Source organism: Equus caballus, chromosome 6 (assembly GCF_041296265.1).
Source record: "Equus caballus isolate H_3958 breed thoroughbred chromosome 6, TB-T2T, whole genome shotgun sequence".
Taxonomy (NCBI): Eukaryota; Metazoa; Chordata; class Mammalia; order Perissodactyla; family Equidae; genus Equus; species Equus caballus.
Genome location: NC_091689.1, coordinates 92,902,270 through 92,927,150, shown reverse-complemented (window position 1 = coordinate 92,927,150; position 24,881 = coordinate 92,902,270). Strand labels below are relative to the sequence as shown.

Sequence of the window (24,881 nt, the reverse complement as noted above, 5' to 3'; positions counted from 1 at the left end):
TCTGAGTAACATTTTAACTTTATTTTCAGGAGTGGCCCGATAAGGATGCAGTTGTCAACATTACAGATGTAATCAAGGGTCTACCAGGGTACCTTAAAGAACATTTATAAATACACAAACACACACACCCCCAGTATGAGAAATGATTTAAAAAATTAGATCTTAGCTCAAAAAGATAATTAACAATCAACCTTTATTGTTCATTAAAAATGAACTTTCTAAAATATTAGTAAATCTCATTTTTAGCTCTGTTTTGAAGTTTTGATACCAGTGAAGTAACATTTTCCTTCTCTGAATCTTTTCTTGTAAAATTATAGTTTTCTCTTTTTCTAAAATAGCAGGAAGTTCCTTCCAGCTCTTAATAAAGATAAAGGGTGCGTCCATGGACTTGAGTAACTGCAGAGGAGCACTGTGGTGAACGGAGGTGTTTCCACAGCTGCCCGCTGTCATGACATCCTCCACCACGGGCACGGAGCCATAGGAGCACGCCTCATAGATTCTGTAACACTCCGTGTTCACCCCCGCTGGGCACAGCGTGAGGTCACTCTGCAGCAGGGCATCCTGATAGCTCTTAAGGCTTTCGTTTGTTTCCTGAGGTTGCCACCTAGGAAACCGGAAAAACAACCGTACTGTTCACTTTACCAGGCACATCTTCTGTGAAAGGAAAGGTTTTCTCCTTTAATGTTGTTACAGGAAATGGCAAACACATTACAGAGATGACAGGCAGAGGAGATAAGTAAAATCTCGCCCAAGTAGATTTCTTGAAAATATTTAAGAATTTGAAGAGCTTACAGCTGTAAAATTTATCCCATAAACTACATATAAAATTCTACCATAAAATTTCTGAATGAGTGCTACTTCAGCCAATGTTTCCTGTGTGCCAGGTCTCCTTTCTCTGCCTCACCCTCCGAATCCCTGCCCTCAGGGAGCTTAAGTTCCAGTGCTAGCGGGGAGATGGGCAATGACCAGGCCAAGCCAGGACATTAGTGAGGTGTAACTGCTGTGAGAAAAACACAGCAGAGAAGTGAGGAGGGAGTTTCTGAGGCTGCAGTTTTAAACAGGTGATAGGGACTGTCTCAGTGCAGGCAATCTGAGCCCAGGGCCGGAGCGGAGGGAGCAGAGCACGCAGAGACCTGGGGGGAACAGAGTGCAGAGCAACACAGACGCTGAGGCACGCTCAAGGAACAGCAAGGACACCAAGGGGCGAAGCAGCGGGACTGAGGGGGACAGGTGCAGAAGAAAAAGTCAGAGCATCTCACCAGGCAGGGTTTTGATCAGAGGAGTGGCTGACCTGACCTATGTTTTATCAGAATAAATCTGGCCGTTGTGTTGAGAATTGACTGTACAGGGACAAAGACAGAAGCTTACAAACCAGTCAGAGAGCTAGACATGCTCTCTGGATTGGTTCTATTTTCTTAGTGATAAAAGCAATAGGGTCATAAGGTCAGAGCAGTTGGGAGCAGAGAAGAAGGCGTGAACAGTCTTCGAGGAGAGTGGGAGAATACACGGACAACGACATGTGTGACAGCTGGCCACTAGAGGGTCAAGGTCAGGTATTTAAAGCAAGATCAAGTGGCATCTTTCTCTAAGTGTGTTTGGCTGCAGGTATGAGCAGGTAAGAGAGCTGGACTCACTCAGAGTTGGGCTTTGCTAGATTAGGGACCCAGCGAGCTGAATGCATATGCACTCATGGGTGACCATGAAATTTAATGGGGTAAAGAAGAAAGTAAAGAGGAGATGAGTGAGGGACAATGACAAGGTAGTAGAAACAATGGAGTGCAGGTCCCAGCTATGCTGCTGGAGTCAGATTATTACAGGAAATGAGCTGGAATGACAGGAGGTGGTGGCTACAGAGAGAGAAGCTGGAACTTGAGATCATGGAGCTGATGCAATGTGTGTAATGACAAGGTCTAGCGAATGACCATGATAGCGAATCAGCGAGGTCAAGCGGACCCAGATCACTGGAGGGGAGGAGGTAAAGGAACTGCAAGACCAAGGTGATGGAAGGACCGTCCACGCAGATTTGGGAATCACCAAGAATTAGGCTGGAGTAATGTCAGAGACAGACAGTGTGCCAGGAATGAAGCTATTCAAAGAATTAAGGGTATTAGCCCAAGGGTCAGTAAATGACTTCAAAGAGGGTGTGCTGGCATGAGATGCAAACTGGGAGGTTTTAGGGATGGAAAGGGAGAAGGGTCTGGAAGCAGCAATGAGAAGCAAGGAGGACACCTACTCCACCTCCTGGCTCAATGGTACGAGAGGAATTACAAGAATAATTCTATTGCCACACTAAACTCTGCTGTTCTCCACTGCCCTCACTCATTCCACTCCAGGCGCACCGGCCCTCACTGTCCCTCCACCACGGTGACTGCGCTCCTGCCTCAGGCCCTTTATGTTGCTCCCCTCTGCCTGGACCATTCTGCTCTCAGACAGACGGGGCTCTCCCGCTAGCGTTTTCCTTGGCCATTCGAAATCAGCAAATGCTCCACTCCTGATCCCTGGTCCTCTCCACATCCCTCCACTGCTCAATTTTTTTACATGGCATTTATCATCTTCTGACACACAATATATTTCATGGGTCTGTCTCCTCCAACAAGCGTTTAAGTTCTAAGAGGGCATGGACTTCTGATCGTTGTGTTCATTGCTGCATCCCTCATGGCTAAAATGCTTTCTGGCATATAGCAGTTGCTTGACACATGTTTGTTGACTGAATAGATATAATATGGTTATGCTGACAATAGAGTTGGAAGTTATGCCTTTTAGAAGAAAGTATCTGCTCCAATTAACTCATTTTTAGATACAGAAGGAGATTTTTTAGGCATTACTTTTCTGATAACTGTTGTATACACACGAAACTCCATTTGCTTATGTACAAACAAAATGAGTGATTCCAAAAGTTCTTCCTTCACCCCATAAACACATGTCATATGATTACCATGTAAAAGATGGAAGGTAACCCTATTAAATCCATCCATCCATCTACCCTCTCCGCACTTATCCTAGGCCTACTTTGTGCAAGGTCCCATGTTAGATCTGGGGATTCAAAGATGAAGATGACGCGGCTCCCATCCTCAGGGTGGTGTCAGGTTCCTGCAGGGGTGAGGAGCACTTCAGGCCAGTCTTGGGACACTGATCTGGTCTGCTGAACATCTCAGGAATGAACCCGACACCTCATGGGCATTCATGATCTCGTGTGTGACAAGTCTGGCTAGCAAACATTATTGAGGAAACCCAAACAATCGACACTGGCTTATGACAGCACTAGTGTTCCTCTGCAAGATGGACTCTAGCTACAGGAGAGTCTCCCTATTTTAAATGTATATGACTCAGTTTCTTCACAGCTTTAATAACCAATATATCTCCTGGGGAAAGACTGGTATTAATGGAGTTAATTAACAATGTCTCTTTGGAAACCTTTACTACGTAAAGCAACTCTCAGGTGGAAAAAAAAAATGGATGAATCAAGTAAACATAAAACTTACTGTTCTCTTGCTGAAACCCAACAAAGCTTATCATTCCCATCTTGTTTCAAAATGTTCATTAGTGCTTGTCTGGATGAATTTTCATAAACAGTTCCTAAGAAATTACATAAGTAGGGCCTTTCATTGTGCAGCATTGACCAACTTGCCTCCACCACAGGGAAGTTCCTGTAACTATAAAAATAAGTACACATGAGTTAAACATGTACGACAACAGGATGGGCAAATTCCCATAACCCAACGTCTTAGGGAGCATGATGATGTTGGAGAAGCAGTTTAAATACGATTTTCTAAACCCCAAACTGTAATTTTCCGTTCTTACTTTGGAAAAGTCCCCGCATCTACTGACTTGTAAAAAAGATTCTCACATTGACATCTTCTACAAAACTGCCATAGAGATTACGTGCCTAACATGCTTTGTTTTTTTATATTCTTCAACTTTCATCACACGCTTGCTGTTCTAAGTCAGGCTGAATTCAAGACCTTCAAAGTACAAGTAATCCTGTACATTCACAATGATCATGACTGAATGAATGTTTTAGACAGGTGATGGAAAGATTACAGAATACACACTGCTACAGCAAAGAGCTCCAGTTCCAAAGACACTCATGTAGATTTTTAAACAACCTTGTGTGCCATGTTGTGAGGCCTGTTGCAACCAGCTCATTCTTATGGGTATTTGGAAATAGCAAGGATCAAACTGTGTGCCTGAAACACACCCATAAGAGCAAAGCTTTACATAACGTTAGTCCAAAACAGGGTTTCTCAACCTCAGCATTACTGCCACTTTGGGCAAGATGACTCTGTGGTGGGAGCGGTCCTCTCCATTGTAGGACACTGAGCAGCCAAATGTCTCCTGGAGGGCAAACTGCCCTGGTTGAGAACCAGTGATCTATACGAAACATATTGGTCTCGTCCAACGATACCAGAGTTACAAAGAGTATCCATCCACTCCTGTGTGAATAAGTTACACAGTGTGACTGTGAAAAAGTAATTCTCTTGTTTCAAAACATTTTACAAATATAGGCTCCACTCAAGAGATAGGTTTTTCACACTGTCTGGTTTTTTTGAGGAAGATTGTCCCTGAGCTAACATCGGTGGCCAACTTCCTCTACTTTATATGTGGGACGCCTGCCATGGCATGGCTTGATAAGCAGTGTGTAGGTCTGTGCCTAGGATCTGAACGGGTGGACCCCAGGCCGTGGAAGCAGAGTAGGCAAACTTAACAGCTATGCCGGAGCTGGCCCCTTCACAGTGTCTTAAACCTGTCTATACCTAACATAAACCTTTTTGTCTGCCCCTGTCCCAAGCCTACTGAGTCAGAACATTGTAGTGACAGCCAGGGAATCTGTCTTATTAATGCGCTTCTCTGGTGATACCTGTGTAGCCAACTGGGCAGCAGCCTAAGGTCAGATCACGCAACCAGTGATGCGATAATGAACAATGAGTATCGGATTCACACATCCTGTTAGTGATATTTGTCATAATCCATCCACTGACAGCCTACTCTGAGCGGGCTGTCTGAGGGTCTGCAGATTGAGCAGTGGATGAAAGAGACAGGCATCCCCACGTCAGGAGCTTACGTGCTGGTGGCAGCTTATCTTAAAGTCAACTCATTCTTAATTAAAAACCTTGTATTAACAGAAAGATAAAAAATAAGTTTTCTGTTTTATAGAAAGACTTTATAGATGTGATATATTGAGAAACTTTAGCTATTATTTAACCCCTCTTTTTATAGAAGAGATCCATACAAATTCCACCAACCTTAGTGGCAGTCCTGAGCACAGTATCATGCTCCTAAAACCAAATGGACAGTGTGCTCCTGACTGAATGTTGTAGCTGCCCCTGACACAGGAAGGGTTAATAATCACTGGAAAAAGCTTGCCAACAAACTGTCACCTGGAGGTGAGAAGGCTGGTTAGCCAGTGACGGGTAAGACCTCCGGGGGAGGCAACCTAAGACAGGTGGCGGCCGCCCTGGGGCACAGATGGAGAAACGATACATCGATATCCGGAGCAGGAGGGGCCATTGCCTAAGAGACCTCACCCACTCCGAGAGAAAAATATACGAGCACAGCAATAACATGATAATATCAAAACAGAGGCCAAGGGAGGGCTCCTTGAGAAATCACTAAGAATTCTTGGCATTCGCTAATTATTTCATCCAGAACACCTGTGTATGTTTAACAGCTGTAAGCTATGTATATATTGAAACGCTGATCATAATAAACTCAGAGTGGCCATCAGCCCTCTCCGCATCTATCCTGATGTGTACATTGGATTGCGACACCGACAAATATTGCCTTGAGGGGAGGGGTTTTTCTTTGTTCGTTTTACTAGAAATTATATTGATTCTATAATTGTGTTAAGAAGGTCTGTCTGTCTGCCATTCTCTGCAAAACATCTCTTTAGGGAACTTCTAATAAACCTGAATATGCTTTGGCGTTTTAAAACAGAAAAAAGTTACTCATTTGCTCTCCTCATAAAAGGAGACAATACTCTAACCATGTCATTATTATTATTGAAGCCTGAGGTGAAACCCTATTTTTGCTCATGGAGAAGATTGTGCCTAGCCTGAGCGATCTCAGAAGAGCTACGTTTATTACAAATTTAAAACACAACCTTCCTGATTCAGAAATTCTGGTCTTAGAGTCTAGATATGTGTAATAATATTTTGTACTTACGTTGCTACTCCTAAAGGCCACTGAAAAACGTCCACGTCATTAACCCAGGGGCTGTCATACACCAGGAAGAGCAGCTCCACGGAGCCTCCGTTCTTCCTGAGGAAGCGGCTTATCCACTCATTACTGCACTGCTCGCTTCCGAGCAAAACAACTGCCAGGTGCTGGAGTTGTCGAGTTTGCACTAAATTTTGTGCATAAAGTAGCCACTGGGTGGCATAAAAGACTTTCGCTTTTTCTCTTCCATTTAAAATGAGGACCACATTATTCACATCAACAGAGAAGTACCCTGGGACTACACCTGGACCAGTGATGAAGCTGTTCGAAACAAAACAGAAACAAGAGACAAACAAAAACACAACAAAAGGATATTTGGTATCAGAAGTTTTGAGTAATTTTATATAAAATCAACAATGAGGTTTAACCATATTCTTTCTAGAAACATAATGTCTATAATACAAATGGTTTTTGAACAAGTTTGGATGATGGGGCCTGGCTGTAGATTAATGGCAAGCTTTGGCTGTGGACAGCTCACTAGACATGTGGTAGCTTTTTTTGTTTATTGTTTCTTAACCACATTTAAAATAAGCACTGGCTAGAATCTGAGCTGTTGAGCAAAGAAATACAGTGGAACACTGTGAAACTCTGTGCAGTTCAGTCTGGAAAGGTGTTTAAGTCAGTAGTTCCCACCCCTTTTACGGTTCTTCAACTGAATGAAGTGTCTGAATCAATGGACGAGAAAGTGTTGATGAATGGAGAAATGGAGGATGGCATCATAAACCTTCACGAAGGGTAAATCTCAAAAATACAATGTTACGGAAAAAAGCAAGCTGCAGAACACTCATGAAATATGATGATTATTTGTAAATTTGAAAGTATATACAGAAAAAACTACTTATGCTTATTTACCTAGTATAAGCATAAACATAAAAATTAGAATGGGAGGATACACACCAAGTTCATTACCGTGGTTGTCTCTGAGGACGAAGGAAGAGCAAAGGACTAGGAACAGTACAAAGAGAGCTTCACTTTTACTGGAAATATTTAATGCTTTTAAGAGGAGAGTTAAATATCTAAAGCAAATGACACAGAGCTGGAATTTGTTCGTTCTGGGTGGTGGGTAAATGGGAATTTGTTCTTCATTGTATTTAAAAAAATTGTCATAAAAGGAATACACGTTTCATAATCACATTTTCATATTGTGTGCTTAGACCAATACCATTGAAATATTTTTAATAGTATGTATTAAATATAAAAACATACCACTTAACCTATCTTGAAATTAGTCACAATGCTCCTGGGTTCTTTACAACCTACTCAACCATTTCTCTATAACCTGCTAGAATCTTTTAATCTTTAGTACAAATATGCTGAAATCCTGCTTTTATTGCTTATTATTGTTGGGGATAAAAACTGGTATTTGTAAAATGCCTTTTATATACTTGATAGATAGGCATTTTGCATGGGTTACTATTTAACCCCACGACAACTCTGCTGAGCTCATTAGCCCCGATTTGGGATTTGGGAAACCAGGCTTACATTGCACAACCTGGAAAGGCAACACTAAGTTGTGAATCAAGATGTGTTTAACTTCAGAGCTTAAGCTGTTCCCAGGATACTATGGTTAATGAAGACTACAGTTAGCAGATACTAGGTAAAACACAAAACCTAAATATGTACTTTGTTTGTGTGTATATGCACTGTGTGAATCCTGGACATTACTCTACAACGATGATAACCTACAGGAGTCAGAGCCGTGTCTGAGCTTGCCCTGCACGGACCCAGCCCTGGAGGGGGGCAAGGATGCAGTGACTAGTTAGCATTTAAGAGAATCTGCAGAATCTGAGGGCCCAGAAAACACTTTGGGGATGACGGTGGTAGTTCTGATAGGTTCACAGCATTTGTTAGTGGCAGGATGTGAACGCTGATCTCACCTTTAGAATTACCTGCTAGTCCTTCTTTCCCAGCCTAGAGCAATTGTATGACGGAAGAAAAGGAAACTGTGAGAGAGGCTACATGACTTGGATAAGCCGACAGACACCAGGTCGGCAGTGGCAGAGATGGGACTCAAATGCAGTTATTTGACTTTAAGACCATAGATACCATGTGTCCAAACTATTTCAGAGTGCCATACAAACTTTTGCGTTATTTTCTTTAAAGACATAAAACATTTTACTAAGGATAACACTGACAATTATGTAATAATGTTTCATTTCAATTTCTAAATAGATAAGACAGGAATGTGCCTAAAAACGTGTTTATCCAGATAATTTACAACAAGAGCATCTATTAATAGCAGGAGTCTTTAACTGTGCCCTGGGAGATACAGCTTTACCTATTATTGCTTAGCTTTGATATAATTGTTTTAAAGTATTATTGATATGATATGACTCTGAGGCATAAAGCATTTTTCAAATGATAAATATCTATTCACTGCTTTATATAAGCATATGCTAGATAAGAAGCACCTGTGCAGTGTTTTATAGTTCAATCAACACTAGGATGAAAGTATACGTTAGACACCCTATTAAGTGAGACAGGAGAACTGCTAAGGTAGTTTAAACGAGAGGGGAGTCAGGAGAGGGGCAGAGGCTGAAATGTATTCCAGGAAACGTAAGTAATATGAACAGAGGCAGGTAAGCTTGTGATTCAAGGGTGTACACGGAGAATGAGATTACATACGGGCAGCGGAACTAATTTAGCTGGAGAGAAACAGTGGGTTACAAGGCGAAAAGGTGGTAATGGTTGAAAAGCACGTAACACAGTATTGGTCACAGAGCTTCTACTCAATAAATGTTCGCATTAGTCTGAAAAAGCAGGAAACGATATTCTACCTGTACTATAATTTTTAATTATATAACAATGCACACAGAAAAAAGACTGGAAGTAGACACAATAAAATGCTAACTGTATAACCCTTGTTTTTGGAATTATGGGCAAAGTGGAATTTTGAGTGATTAAAAACTTACCTTTTTTGAATTTTTCAGGTTATTATAATAACCACTTATTAGATTTTTTATTATAAATTTATATTAAAGAAAAAATATTATTTTAAAAATAAATGAACTTGTAAAATCTGAATACTGAATATTTTAAATAAATTAAAAATTTTAAGCCAATGAGAAATAGGTTAAGATGGAAGAAGACATTTTATAATTTAGTCAGAAAAGTTAAACTATCTATCTTATGAAAATCTCAGAAGAGTGTCTTGGGCCTTTTTATTGCGAAGGCCCCGATAACTAGAAATATGTTATATTTGTAGAGGAGGAAATCAACAGATGAAGCTTTGCACAGTAATAACTTAGTTGAACACTGCAAAACTTTTGTTCATGTGCCATTAATTTGGGAGCTATGATAAGTGTTTTAATACTCATTTTTAGTTACTGTATTAATGTCTCTTTCCTATGAAAGGAATATTTCTAATTTTATTGATCCACACAAATGAACAAAACGCCCGTCTGACCCATCTTGGGACCCCCAGTGACCCCTGGGCAGAGCGCTCTTATATTCCAGCAGCAGCATGTGGCCCTCACTCTCTGACTCATGGGCTGGTCAGCCCTCAAGGCCATGTTTAGGTAACGGTGAGGGCCACAGGGTCAGCGCTGTGGAGCTAAGGAATGGATCAGAGGTTCCCAAACTTTCCTGGTTCCCAGAACCTTCAGTGTTTCAGTAATTTTTTCACAGTGGCTTCCAAGCCAAAATAAATGAGTAATGGTTCAGTTTTTTGAGTTGTTAGGTCCAAACAACTTGGTAAGTATTTATGTCCTAGCAGCTTAGAAGCCACTTAAAAAAATAATATGTATACACTGAAAGAACAAATAATATTCCTATTTCATTCTTAACTAATCACAAATACTTAACAATGCAATGTGTGCACCTGTTGAACACTACACAAGCCCTCAAGGCCTGGAATCAGAGTGGACACTGCCGCTGCCACTGCCAGTCCCACTTTGATTTCTGCATGGTAGTTGGATTTTATCATAGCAACTATGGAAACCCGGTTTCACAAAGATACGGCATCAGTGAAATGAACGCAAGGTGAGCTAACATCGAAACAGTGAGCCACCGCGAGCTAGCAGTTTGCATGGTGTCTGACAGATGGGAGGTATAACTGTGTTTCCCACAAATATTTAAACTATTTTGTGGTGCCCCAGGGTGCCTCAGTACACAGTCTGGGAAGCATAGATCAAGGTAAAGAAACTTTAGGGGTAAAAAAAAAATCCCATGAGATGCAGATAGTTGTGTGTGGGTGTTGGTAGGTGTCAGGCAACTGCAGTGGGTTGAGATGTGAATGAGAAGTAAGGAAGTGGTGACAGTGAGTATGGACAGCTCTTCTGAAAGTCTGGATGAGAAGGTGAGAAAGCAATGAGTGAAAGTTGAAGAGGAAGGAGAGCAGGGAAGTAACTGATGGTGTGAGGTCCTGGATGAGGCCGAGGGAGGCACAGGTGGAGGGAGCTAACCTTGAAGCAGGGAAATCCCCTCATTGTTTGAGAGCTGAGGAAAGACGTAAGGTTAGGGGAGGGATCAGACAGAGATCACGGAGGTCAACGTTAGAGGGGCTAGTTGAAGCAGATAATTATGGATATCCTCAATTTTCTTGAGGAAACAGGAGGCAAGCCTGTCTGCTGAGAAAGAGGGGGCCAGGGAGGTGCCATGTGGTGGGCGACACAAGAGCAGACAAACCTGCTCCCATTCCTGTATCTCCTGTCTTGATCGCACACTAGCTATCCAGTCATGCAGGCTAGAAACCAGGGAATTGTCACATTTGTTTCTTGCTCTCATCCTTACATCTAACGATCCTTAAATTCTGACTTTTGCCCCAAAATATTTCTTAAATTCCTGGCTCCGATCCCACTACCACTTCCCTATTTCATCCCTTAATTATCTCTCTGCTGGATACTTACAGTCTCCTAACTGGTCTGCCTGCACCCAGTTGTCACCTTCCAATCATTTTTCCACTTAGCTACTAGAGAAATCTACACAAAAACATACATGACATACATGACAATACCACCATCTTGCTTAATCATCCTCAATTGCTTTCCGCCAAGAATGAAGTCCAAGAGCCTTAGCGTGGCACACACAAGGTCCACCATGATCTGCCACGCCCTGCACTCCCAGTCTCAGCTCTGACCCCATCTTCAAGCCCTAGGGATTCCGAATGGTTTGCAATTCCATGCACAAACCAAGCTGTTTATCAGTTCTTAGCCTCTGATGTCACCTCTGCCGGGAATAGAAGCTCTCTTCTTACTGCCTTGCTAACTCCTATCAATCTTTTAAGACTCAGCTCAGCTATCACGTCCTCTAGCAAACCTTTCTTGCCGGGCCCCAAACCACCTCCAACTCTACTCAGAATGGGTTAGCTGCCTTTCCCCTGTATTCCCTGTCAACTGACATGATAGAGTCTGTACATCCTTGTCATTATGCTTTATACAGCGTATGAAAATTGTTTGTGTGTTGGTCTCAACTGCTAGTCTGTGAACTCCCTGAGAATAGGGAAAAGCATTTTATTGACTGAAATCCAGAGCCTAGTATGAACTAACTTGTAGGCACTCAGTGAATGGTGAATGAGTAAGCAGTAATTCTCTTTAAGGGACTTATTGCTCTACCAATTTATTTAAGTTCTCCTACCACATTTAAAATATGAATCAAGCAACAAAAGTTCAATTTAATAATAACTTTCCAGCTGTACATTTACTATATACAGTAGGGCTTATGTGTGAGATAATATAGTATATTTATGTATGATGAGAGGTATATTTTAGTTTCCTAGAGTTATTAGTCAAGAATCAATCATAAAATTCCATTAACTGAAGAAGTAACATATTTAAGGAGCTCATATACAGAATTTTAAAACAGTGATTTGCTCTTCTAGATTTCTTAGCGTATGTTTAATTGTCAGAACTTATAATTTTCAATATTTATTCTTTTTCTCTTTGACTCAGCTAAAAATATTCCTCCCAATAAGTACTTTTAATACTTGGAAAGTCCGGAGAAATCATTCAAATATTGAGTTCTAAGCTGAGTGTGAACAGAATATATTTTTTACAATCCAACATAATTATTGTTTCTTTTTTTCTAAATTCAACTAGTACTATTAAATAAACACTATATTGACACCATTGTTAAATTATGTGATAATTATAGATAAGATTACTAATTTGCTACCTAAGAATCTGCCAAATACCTTGGTAAAGAATATGGGCACAAGTCCACATGGCTCTCAGTCATTGAATTCTAGATCACTTTTGGTTAATAAACAGTTTTAAATCATTCAGTTTTTGTTTTTTTTTTTTTGAGAAAGATTAGCCCTGAGCTCTTTTTTTGCTGAGGAAGCCTGGCCCTGAGCTAACATCCGTGCCTATCTTTCTCCGCTTTATATGCAGGACGCCTACCAAGCATGGCTTGCCAAGCGGTGCCATGTCTGTACCCAGGATCTGAACCGGCGAACCCCAGGGCCACTGAAGCGGAATGTGCAAACTTAACCTCTGCGACACCAGGCCAGCCCCCAAACCATTCAGTTTTATAAAATAGGTATACTGAACACATAAGTGGCCCTTCCCTTTGAATAGGTGCTGAAAGTCACCCGCTGTGTGGTCAGTGTTACTGCCATGACCGCACACCTTCCGCATTCAGTGTTTATGATGGAACCCTCCCACTCTATACCAGGCTGGAGTGGGAGAAGGGGCATTATGAAAAATTAGCTATACCGTTGTTGTTTACCAATGAAAATTTGAGACCTGTGCTGATCTGTGGTCCAGTATTTGACTTAAATGTGGGGTCAGTAACTATCAATATTGTCTCTAACGGCTCTCACTCCCTGTGAGGAGGAGTGAGCTAACTTCTTATAATAGTCACACCTGGAAATTCTAAAAACAGGATGAGACAGATTTTTCATAAGTAGCAGATGATGACTGAAAATACCATAACTGAACTTTGATAACAATGAAGTAATGAGCACTTGGCTTTTGTTTTATCCAGTGGGTAGACATTTATGTATCTTATGACCACGCCTGCACACGGACACTGCAGGACTAGGAGGCAGTCTTTCGGGATGAGCAAAGGCCACGATCAGCAAAAGTAAGACTGCTCCTAGGAAATTAAAAATAAAGTTGCCCAATGAAATAGAACTATAAATCAACACAGGATGGATGTGAGCAGAGACAAAGTTCCTTCAAGAGACGGAACGGGTCCCATGCTAGCTTGTAACCCAATCAAACACATTAATACGAAGAATGTATCAACAGTGTTTGTGGGGAGGTAAGGATGGAGAGAGAATAGACAATAATGGAAGCAGAGAAAAAGGAGGAGCGAAAGGTAGGGTGATGGGGCAGTACTGAATTAAGTAACAGTAAAAATAATACAATAATAACAAGACTTCTCTGATGATTACTAAGTGTCAGACACTGTTTTCAGCACTATACATCTATTAATGCATTTAATCTTCAAAACAATCCTGTGAAATAGAAACTATTATTTGCCTTATTTTTTTTTTGAAAGATTTTATTTTTTTTCCTTTTTCTCCCCAAAGCCCCCCGGTACATAGTTGTATGTTCTTTGTTGTGGGTCCTTCTAGTTGTGGCATGTGGGATGCTGCCTCAGCGTGGTTTGATGAGCAGTGCCATGTCCGCGCCCAGGATTCGAACCAATGAAACACTGGGCCGCCTGCAGCGGAGAGCACAAACTTAACCACTCGGCCACGGGGCCAGCCCCCTATTTGCTTTATTTTTAATTGAAGGAAATCCAAGCACAGAGAGGTCAAGAACCTTGTCCAACTTCAGACAGCTAAAAAAGAGGTAAAGCTAGAATTTGAACTGTGATATTCTGGCGTGAGTCTATGCTCTTAGCAACTGAGTCATACTACTACACTGCCCAGAGGTGACAGGGCTTCATCAGGCTGACTCAGAAGTTCAGTCTGTCCCACATATACTCAGATCCTGAGCACAGACTATGTATGTTACTGATTCAGGGGTGAACAAGGAGTCATTTCTTCCCTTCTGAAACACAGAGTTGGAAGTACTACATATAATTAAATCCTATATTGTGATTTCATATTTAATCAAACCACCCTCAAAATTTGGGTATCATTGTAGCCTGACTACACGTGCTGGTCAAGCCAACACAAGCACGAGGCCTGGCGGACAGCTCTAGTTCTACTTCCAGTTATTTACCTGGTATTCTGGATTACAGTCTTTGGACCTATGAGTTGCTAAGAATCACCATTCATGAGCTCGATCAACCCTGGAACACTGATGATATCCTTTCTACTTCTGCCTCAGAATTGCTGTGAGCCGAAAACTAAATGATATAAGCCCTTTGTAAACTTGAAGCTTTATTTAAACAGAATGTATCTACATACACTTACAAGTATCCTGATGGTACTTACTGACTCTTTCAGTATCTGCAAGATGAGTCATTTCTTCGGATTCACTTTTGGTCAAATAAGGATGAATGTGTTGAAACATTTCAGTTATTACCCATGTAGCCTGGTACAACTCAAAATTTGCAATTCCATAAAAGTTCCTTAATTTTGGATAAATAAATTATGTATGCTACTTTTTATGAACCTAAAACTTTAATTTGTTGTTGTTAGTGCTGTGGAGTGGATTTTGACCTTAGTGACCCTGTCGACAGCAGAGCGGAACCCTGCCTGGTTTTTTTGCGCCATCCTCTCCCCTGCTGGCGCTGTATCAAATGCTCCGCTGCTATTCACAGGGTTTGCATGGCTAATTTTTTCGGAAGTGGGTGGCCAAGTCCTTCTTCCCAGTCTGCCTAGTCTGGAAGCTCCACTGAAACCTGTCCACCATGGGTGGCCCTGCTGGTATGTGAAATCTCCATGGCAGAGCTTTCAGCATCACAGCAACATGCAGCCACCACAGTAATGACAATGACACAGGGGTGGTGTGGTTCCCTGACAGGGAAACGAACCTGGGCCGTGGTGGTGAGAGCACATCTTAACCACTAGACCACCAGGGCTGGCTAAAACTTTAACGAGCTGTGTAAAAAATGTGCTACAATAGTGAACTTCCTTGCATATACAGTTCTCTTAAATCCTAAGAGGAAATAGCATTGCTATTTGATCATAACATAAAATCTCAGGTAAAAATTTCAGAAAGGAACAGTAAATTAGGTCATCTTTTTGGAGTTAATGCTGTCTGCTGAAATCCTCTGCTATCATTATAGTATCACTGTATGCTAACTTCTCTATGAACTTTTAAGAATTTTTCTGAAAATTCTGTATTGTGGGTAGAAGCATTAGACTAATATCCATAACACATGTTTACTTTTCAAATAGCAAATGTTAGATCTATATGCACAATGCACATTTACTTTCAAACACCCAAATCCAACTCTTGGAAGTTCAGGACTATGTACGGACTCTGAAATGGGATTAGATTAATAGGAACCTGGAGATGAAAGGAAAAATAATCATTACCAATGATAATTTACAAACCTGTTTAATTTTCAAGAATGATCACTTTGAAAAGACACATGCAGTAAACTTGCTTTCCAAGTGTGTAAAAGTAAATACGGAATTAGAGGAGCAGTACAAATTCACATAAAATTGAGATAAACCATAGCTTTTGCTCTTGATTTCTGTGGGAAATTAATGGAATCCTATAGAAACCAGAATCTTTGGTTCACATATTTTTCCCCTAATAATACAACTGTCACAAGAAATAAGCATTTTAAAATAATTATTTTTATTTTTTATTTCAGTAAGAAAGCAAAATCTAATAAACAGCATTCTTCCATATGATGAAATTATCATAATTTTTCTAAATAAAATGATCTTACTTCTATTTAAAAATCTTCAGAAAATATGCAGTCAGAGATAAAAGTTTTATAAAAATAAGAGCACAAAAAAGTCTTAATACATTGGTTTTATTGAATCTAAAAAAAAAGATTTCTGAGTATTGCAGTAAATTTGTAATCTATCCTATCAAATCATGATAGAACTCGTATATGAGATGTTTTAATTAAAATTTTGAAACTCATAGCAATAGCTTTGCTACCACCTGAATATTATAAACCTATGTGAACCGGACTATGACATGAAAGAGAAAAACAAAAACATTTTTACATTTACATTTTATTTTTCCAAGATATGGAAGGTTAAATGCTTATCAATAATCAAAAGTTACAAAATTTGGAGCATGAAGTTTTTAAATAGTCAGAAATGTTTTGATCAAAATGAAGCACACATGATTCCAAAAAAGTAGCCTTTTGCAACATCCAATTTCATAAGAGAACATTCAACGTAAGCTTTAACTATGAATATATATTCAAGAGATTATTTCTCCAGTCTTCACAGCAAGTTGAAGTGGAAATATTTTCTGTAAAGATATTCTCCACTTATTTTTCTTCTAGTACTTATATAAAACATTGTACAGCAACACATCAAAGGTTAATGGCGCACAGTGAGTACCTGTAATGCGTTCTTCCCACAATGGTATTTCCTTCTCTCCACTGAGCAGTCACATCAGCAGGATCAAGAGAGCCTTCAAAAATATGCTCCCAGAGATACAAACCTGGTAAGTAAAAACACAAAAACAAAACCAAACACATTTACGTCTGGTTTCCTCTGGTGTGTGAGACAAGTTTTTGTTGTGTTCTTTTCTATCATTTGGCTGGGAAACCAGGTGTGATCTCTCTCGGTCCCTCAGCAGACAGTGCTACCAGCCATAGCTCAAAATCATCAGTGTGGCAGCGAATGCATGAGAGACAGAACTCAGTTTGTCAGTGTAAATGTGGCAAAATGTGGGTTATATTAAAGTCAATAATCTCTTACTCTAAATTTGAGAAACTCCTAGTTATCACTGGCCCTTTACTGCCTATTTTATCCTGAAATGTGTTATATCACAATGTAAGTGACTATGTTTATAACTGTTTCTACCTTGTAACAAACTGAGGGGATTCACCATTTTGTGCCAAATACCAGCAGAGGAGCTCATGTTTATACGTCACAGTGACTGTGTCGAGGAGCTCCTACCTCCTCCCTCCTTGAACACACACGGCTCACTGCAGGATGCCCTCTGCAGAAAACTGCTGCTGCCTCTGGTCTCCTTAGGGCAGCCCCTGAGGTTTTATCATGATTTCACCTGAATGAAAGCTCTGAGTAGAGGAGAGCAGTGTCACACGATGAGGTAATTTGAGAGCCCTGTCTGAATTACACTGAAAAATGTGTTTTGTTCTATTCTCATCATACTCTGGTACTAAAGGACACACAAGAAAACCATGTTTAAAGACTCGGTCAATCAGATAAAGCCTCCAAAACGTGGGAAGCTGAATAACGCCTGCCCTGCACCTAAGATGTCTAAAGATGCATTCTCCAGTACCTGTGAATATGGTACCTTACATGGTAAAGAGATTTTCTAAATGTGATTAGGTTAAGGATGCTGAGGTGGGGAGATGATACTGGATTATCTGGGGGTGTGGGGGGAGCCATCTTATCACAAGCATCCTCACAAGAGGGAGGCAGGAGGGTCAGAGTGAGGAAAGGATGTACGAGGATGGAAGCAAGGGTTAGAATGATGAGGGGCCACGAGTCAAGGGATGTGGGTGGCCTCTAGAAGCTGTAAAAGGCAAGCAAACAGATTTCCTCTACAGCCTCAAAAGGAATGCAGGCCTGTGGACACACTTGAGACTCCTGCCTTCGGAAGTGTGAGATAATTAATTTGTGGTGACTATAGTTAATAAAACTGCATTGTATATTTGAAAGTTGCTAAGAGAGATCTTAAAAGTTCTCACCTTGAGAAAAAAAATTGTAACTGTAACTATGTTGTAATTGTAACTGTAACTATGTTGATCATTTCCCAATATATACAAACATCGAATCATTGTTGTATATCTGAAACTCATATATGTCAATTATACCTTAATTAAAAAAAAAGACAATAGGGGCTGGCCCCGTGGCCGAGTGGTTAAGTTCACCGCTCCGCTGCAGGTGGCCAAGTGTTTCGTTGGTTCGAATCCTGGGCGCGGACATGGCACTGCTCATCAAACCACGCTGAGGCGGCGTCCCACACGCCACAACTAGAAGGACCCACAACAAAGAATATACAACTATGTACCGGGGGGCTTTGGGGGAGAAAAAAAAAAGACAATAAATTTGTGTTGTTTTAAGCCACCAAATTTTTGGCAATTGGTTATGGTAGCCACAGGACACTACAGATCATGTAGTTAGTACCTGGAAATGGGGTGGTATGGTAACAAAGACTTAAAAATCTGGAAATGGCCTTGTAATTGGGTAATGGGGAGAGGCTGGAAGAATTCTGAGAGGAATGAGATTAAACAGAGCCTAGATTAGATTGCCTTGAACAGATTATAGGTAGAAATAGGGATGTTAATGACTCAGCTAGCGAGAACTCAAGAAAGTTAGCAGCACAGTAGGCAAAACCTGTATCATTTTAGACAATCCCTAAGTCATCATGAGCAGACTGTTGGTAGAAGGACACAGACTAAAAGCACTGCTGGGAGAGCTCAGAAGAAAAAGAGGAACTTGTTCGAGACTGGAGAAAAGGGGATCTTTGTTAGACAGCAGCAGAAAGCTTAGCTGGATGTGTCCTGCAGTTATGTGGAAAGTAGAACTTGTAAATGATAAACTTTGATATTTGGCTGAAAAGACTTCCAGCCAAACTGTTGAAGCTGTGACCTAGTTTCCTCTTGCTGATTACAGTAAAATGTGAGACGAAAGAGACCAAGAGAAGCACTGTTACACAAAAAGGAACTAGGACTTGATGATTTGGGAAATCCTCAGCCTATTCAGATTGCAAAAGAGGTGAAAAATGAGGAGATTCACTGTCAGGAAAGCATGCTCCAGAGAGAAGGCCAAGGATGGAGCTAGTACCTCAGAAGGATAAAAAGGTCAAAATATTCGGTCACAAAGAGGGCTCTCTGAAGATAGTAGGTGTGTAATTTATGAAATTCCTCAGCCATCTCAGCAGTAGCCAGAAATAGAGATGGGTTTACCCAGGAAAGACCTGTGGAGGCACTCTTGTCTAATGGAATGAATCCTCATGACATGCACAGGAGATTCACAAGGTTCTTGAGAATGTTCTATCAGCAGAAACACTGCCAGCTTGGACTGAAAGAGACAGATGCTGAAATGAAAGAAGCCTGTTGGACTCCCAAAATCCTACCAGCAGGAAAGAGGCTGAATAAGCTACAGAGCTACAAATACATGCTACCCTTCATGAAAAAGGAAGGATGACCCCAAGGGCCATCCAAAGGGCCCCAAAGGCCAGAAGCAAAGCTTTGAGCCACTGGTTATTCCCAGGCGTTGAAACTGAATGGAGTTTGCCTGGTTGGATTTCAAAGTTGCTTGGACTGGTGACTCCATTTTCCTTCCATATTCTCTCTTTTTAAATGGGAATGTCTATAACTGGTATCCTACAACTGAGCCTGGGGAACAGGTTGATGAAAGTAGTGTTTGATAAAACTCATGTGGCCACTGTGTGCTTAGTGGACTGAAAAGAGAAAAGTCTGGAAACATGACAACCTGTTAAGATGTAGATTTAAGTAAAAGCTAGAATGAGGAAGTGTAAATTTAAAGGAAGAAATTAATATTAGAGATTTTATAAAGAAAAAAATTGCTAGAAGGTGATTCCTGGAGGCCTGGGTCATCAGTAATCTTCAAGAATGTATATTCGCACACACGTGTGAATGAATTTATCAAACACCATGGGCCAGGCATTATTCTCAGTTTACTTTCCTTTCACCTGGTACTTTCTATCCATATCCCTTACTGTATATAAATCTAACTCATCTTTAAAGGCCAAAAAAAGCCCCTTCTAATTCACTAAATTCTTTCTGACTCTTCTAACCCTCATTGAGGGTCCCATTCTCTAAGAGAGCATAATACATAACTTGAACACTAGACTATCTCATGATACTCAGAGTAAAAATGCTTTTGTGGGCAATCAAGTCTTATCAACTATATACTACACCCCTTTCTTGGACATTCACAATGAACACTGGCATATTAAACGCTCTGAGAAGGACCTACAATAAAAAACCTTGTCTAACTTTGTTCAGTTCAATGTTTCCCAAACTTGTTTGGCCATCAAGGGCAGGGGCCATATCTTATATTTGTCTATCAAGTGTCCAATAAATCAACAGATTCATGAAAATTCAGTTGACATAGGCATTTCAATATAACAATGTTTATACAATCCACTTTTTTTATCCACAAATAAAGCTGTGCTCTGCTAAAGACCAACTACAGAATATGTTTATGCACGTGTATGTGTATTTACACAGGTGTTGTCTAGCAAAAAGGAAAATGAAATATTGAGAAAAAGTGAAAAAATGCATCATGATGCCTTAATTAAAAAATAATGAAATAAACTATAAGTGTCTTAAAATGAACTGAATTTATTATTACTAAACTGCATTTTATGATACTTTTTACATGTTTTAGCTCTACACATTAACTTACCAATGGCAGCTTTGCCCCAAATTTGTACACGGAAGTCTGTTTTCCCTTTTGTGGGTTTATTTAATATTTGAAGGCTAGTTTTAAATCTGTGTCGTTGCTCATTTTTTTCATCTACTTCCCAAGGATTCCATTCTTCACTTCGCAAAGTAGACTGATCTGTGTTTTAAAAAGAGTAATAGTGTTTATAAGTAAGGTAGAGCTGCAGTTGTAGATAAATTCAAGACATTTAAATTGGATGTTAGGGAGTTCTAATTCCATCCTAACTTCACTTTTTCAAAGGGGTAAAGCAACTGAATTTGAACTGGTTAAACACACAATTTAAAAACATCAGAATTTAATTTGCATTAAATCTTTACTCTGAAAGATCTTCGAAATAAAATGTTAACACGAGACACAAAGTTCTCTCTCCCAAACCAACCTTCTCAAATAAGTGGATAACATGTATCAAATTACAAACTTAACTTTTGCAGTTCTTTATAGCTCGTATATACGTAACCTGTATATAAAAACTTGACTTCAGAATGTAAAGTGTCCAACAGTTTTAGATAGCATTGTGCAAAATTCTGAAAAAAGGGAGAGAGAAGCCTGAGTCCGATCCTGACACAGGTCAAAATACAGGACGGGGAGCAGCGCTAGGAGGCGAAGCGCCCCGGCCTTCCGAAGCCACCGCACGATCAGAGGCTCTTTTTCAATATGGACACCGATGTCCCGAGCCCAGCGGCAATCCCGCAATCTCCGGCATTTTGTGACAAGGTCTTGGATATCTACGACGTATTTTAAGGGGTGGGCGCTCGCCAGCTTTGGGGTGGGGAGTAGAGAGGCGTGTGAGATCCGGGCGAGCACGGAGGCAAAGGGACACGCTTCGACCCCGAGCCCGCGGCCGGTTACCGGGAGCCGGTGCAGGAAGCGCGCCCCCGGGGCCTGCGGCCATCCCGACCCGAGCGCGGCCCCGCGTCCTACCTCGGCCGCGCCTCTCTCGCGCCGGGGCCGCCCCCTTCCTGAGCCCCCGCGAAGAAGCGGCCGGCGCTCCGCGGCGACGCCCGAAGAAGACGTGGTAGGCGGCGTAGAGCGAGAAGAGGCCGTACAGGGCGATGAGAAACAAGCAGAGTGGCTTCCGCGGCAGCCGCATCCCACTCAGGCTTCCGGTCAGGTGCCGCCGCCCGCTGGCCGGGCTGGAGGAGAGGCCCCGGCTCAGCGCAGCGGCCCCTGCGGCGTCCGGGCAGGCCCAGGCCGGGCGAGGGCGTCACCGCCACCAGGCCCCGCCCCCGCTCAGGCCCCGCCCCCGCTCAGGCCCCGCCCCCGGCTCCGTCCGAACCTGTCCTATGGCCCCTCCGCCCGGCTCCCGCTCCGCTCAGGCCCCGCCCCTGGTCCCTCCGCCCTGCCCCCGCCCCGCTCAGGTCTCGCCCTCAGCCCCGCCCCAGCCCAGCTCATGCCCCGCCCCCTGCCCCGCCCGACTCTCTCTTGTTGCTCCTCTGCCCCGCCCCAGCGCAGCTCGTGCCCCGCCCCCTGCCCCGCCTTCACCCCCGCCTCCCAAGCCTCTCCTGCGGCTCCCCCGCCCAGCCCTGCGCAAGGCTAGTTTTAATGATCATTTCCTTGGTTAATAGGTTAACTATCTTTTAATATATTTGGTTTTTTTTGTTTTCCTTTTCTGTAAATTATTCATGTTTTGTACAGTTTTTTGTTTATTGTTTATCTTTTACTTTTGATTGTAGGTCTTCTTTATTTACCTTATATAGCAATCAGTTGTTATTTATATAGATTGCAAATGTCTTCCAATATTTGGCTGGTCTGTTAATTTTATGTATGTTATGTTTTACTGTAAATACATTCTAAATTTCAGTAAAGCTAATTTGTCAATCTTTTCCTTTATAGTTTGGTGTGTGTGTGTATGTGCATGTGTGTATTCTTTAAGAAAAACTTTCCTGGATAATCCTGTTGCAATCTTAATTAAAATTGTATTGGGTTTATAGAATAATTTGGGTAGAACTGACATGTTACAATATTGAGTCTTCCCACGTATATGTATTGCAGGTTATCCCAGCAACAATTATTGACAGACCATCCTTTAATGACTGACCTGCAACACCTCTGGCGGACATCAGGCTTTCTTGTTTGTGTGGCTCTGGTTCTGGTTTCTCTGCCTTTCCTCTGTTGTTTACTATACCTGTAACTGTCTCAGTTACTGTAGCCTTATAATTAGTCTTCATATTTGGAAGGGCAAGTGTAACTCATTCTTGTCTTTCCAAAAACTGTCTTGCTATTCTTGTCTCTGCTTTTCCCTGTACATTTTAGAATTAACTTGTCAAGTTTCACTAAAAAATGCACTTGAATTGTAATTGGAATTTATTGCATTTATAGAATAATTTGGGGAGAATTGACTTTTTGTACAATATTGAATCTTTTAATCCACTTATGGGCATTCAAATTGTGCCCAGTTTAATTTTATACAAGCAACGCTGCAGGGAACACCACTGTGTTTGTCTCCTTGTGGCAGTGTGTGATATCCTCCAGGGCACACCTCCTGATACACACACATCAATGGAAAAATGTCAGAGATGTAATATTGAGTGACAAAAATGAAGCACAGAAGGGAATGGATAGTAAGATGCCATTTAAATCCAACTTAATGTCTTTTAATAAAGCGTTATAATTTTATCCAATGGTTTGCATTTCTTTTATTGGATTTTCTGTAATGGTTAGGTTTGGCTACATATAGCAGAGACTCAAAATAACAGTGACTTAAAAGAGAAATTTATTTTACACTCAAAGTTTTGAATGAAGCGAATTCTTCACTTGTCTTCATAACCCTGAAGAAGAGGAAGATAAAATGACAATTGGCAAAAGTTTCTATTACAAGAATAATCTGTACTTTAATCAAAGACTTTCAGAATAAGAGGAATATCAACATGATAGAACTAAAAATGATCAGAGTAACTGAATTAGAATCTTAATATCTTTATGATAGACTAACAGAGACAAAAGTAAGCTAGAAAAGCTTTCTTTGAGACAAACTATAGCTCATTATCTCTAAGAAGATAGTCCCTGAATCTTTTTAAATTTAATTTAATTTTTGTCTTGCTTTATTTTTATTTAGTGGTTAGGGTATTATTTTTGAAAATGTATTTCCATTAATATTATTTGTTGATAATTTATATCTGAATAATAAGATGTTTTTAACATTTATAGTTAATTTATATTTTACTTACTATGTTTATAAACTTTTTTGTGTTTGAAAGTATAAATGTACATCACTTTTTGTACTTGAAAATATCATTTTTTATTTGAAAATATCATACTTGTATTTTAAAATATATATACATTTTGTATTTGAAAATTTTTTTATTTGTGTATATCATTTCGTAGTTGAAAATATTATTTTGTATTTGATAATATAAATATACATCAGTGAAGAGACATACTTTCCTGTCCCTGTGCTAATCAGTTCCTGGCCAGATCATGCTTTCCTGTTTTTGACTAACTGATACCAGAACAGGCAAATGTAGTTTAGCCACGTGCTCCAGGAAATATTTGCTCCTGGACGTTCAGATTGTAAACCAACTCAAATACTTTATTTATCAAGAACTTGCTTCAAAATCCTAGTTTCCCCGTGTTCATCTACTCACAGCTGTTTGTTAGAAATTCTACCCGGCCCCAACCAGTTCCCTGGCCCCCAAGACTCACCTGAGAATCACCCAGCCCGGGCCCTAAAGCCCCCACCTGTCGTCGCTTGAGTTTCCTCTTCTGAGACGTTGTTCAGACTCCATCAAGTCTGTGTCCTTCCCACCGCTGTAACCGCGGTAGGAAACTTAGCTTTCATTCACCTACAGGTTTTTCTGGTGTTCTTTTGGGGAACTGAAATCTTATGTTTACAAAATACTGTTATCAATACTATTGTTGGTATTTGTCATTTTCTGATGTTTGTCATTTTTTTCCTTGTGAGTTCATCAGGTAGAGGTTGTTTATTTTTCCCTGAGGGAGTTTAATTTGTCCTGGGTAAATGACAAATAAAAATTGCCCTGAGTTGTGAGGATGTCTTTAGAGAGTAGGTTTTCTTTTTTTTTTAAAGATTGGCACCTAAGGTAACAACTGCTGCCAATCTTTTTAATTTTCTTTTTTGCTTTTTCTCCCTGAAGCCCCCCAGTACATAGTTGTATATTCTGGTTGTAGGTCCTTTTGGCTGTGGCATGTGGGACGCTGCCTCAACATGGCCTGATGAGCGGTGCCACATCCACGCCCAGGATCCAAACTAGCAAAACCCTGGGCTGCAGAAGTGGAGCGCGCG

General features: G+C 40.9%; 1 protein-coding gene across 1 annotated transcript; it reads right to left on the bottom strand.

The window, feature by feature from the left end:
• RXYLT1 (ribitol xylosyltransferase 1) lies at positions 1 to 21,887 on the bottom strand. Its single transcript, XM_023643927.2, has 6 exons — positions 21,560 to 21,887; positions 20,600 to 20,755; positions 16,589 to 16,691; positions 6,163 to 6,477; positions 3,483 to 3,653; positions 1 to 604 (listed from the first exon to the last, which is right to left on the bottom strand). The coding sequence occupies exons 1-6, from the start codon at positions 21,726 to 21,728 to the stop codon at positions 187 to 189; spliced, it is 1,332 nt and encodes a 443-aa protein (XP_023499695.2). The 5' UTR covers positions 21,729 to 21,887; the 3' UTR covers positions 1 to 186.
• Between the last annotated feature and the right edge of the window lie 2,994 nt (positions 21,888 to 24,881).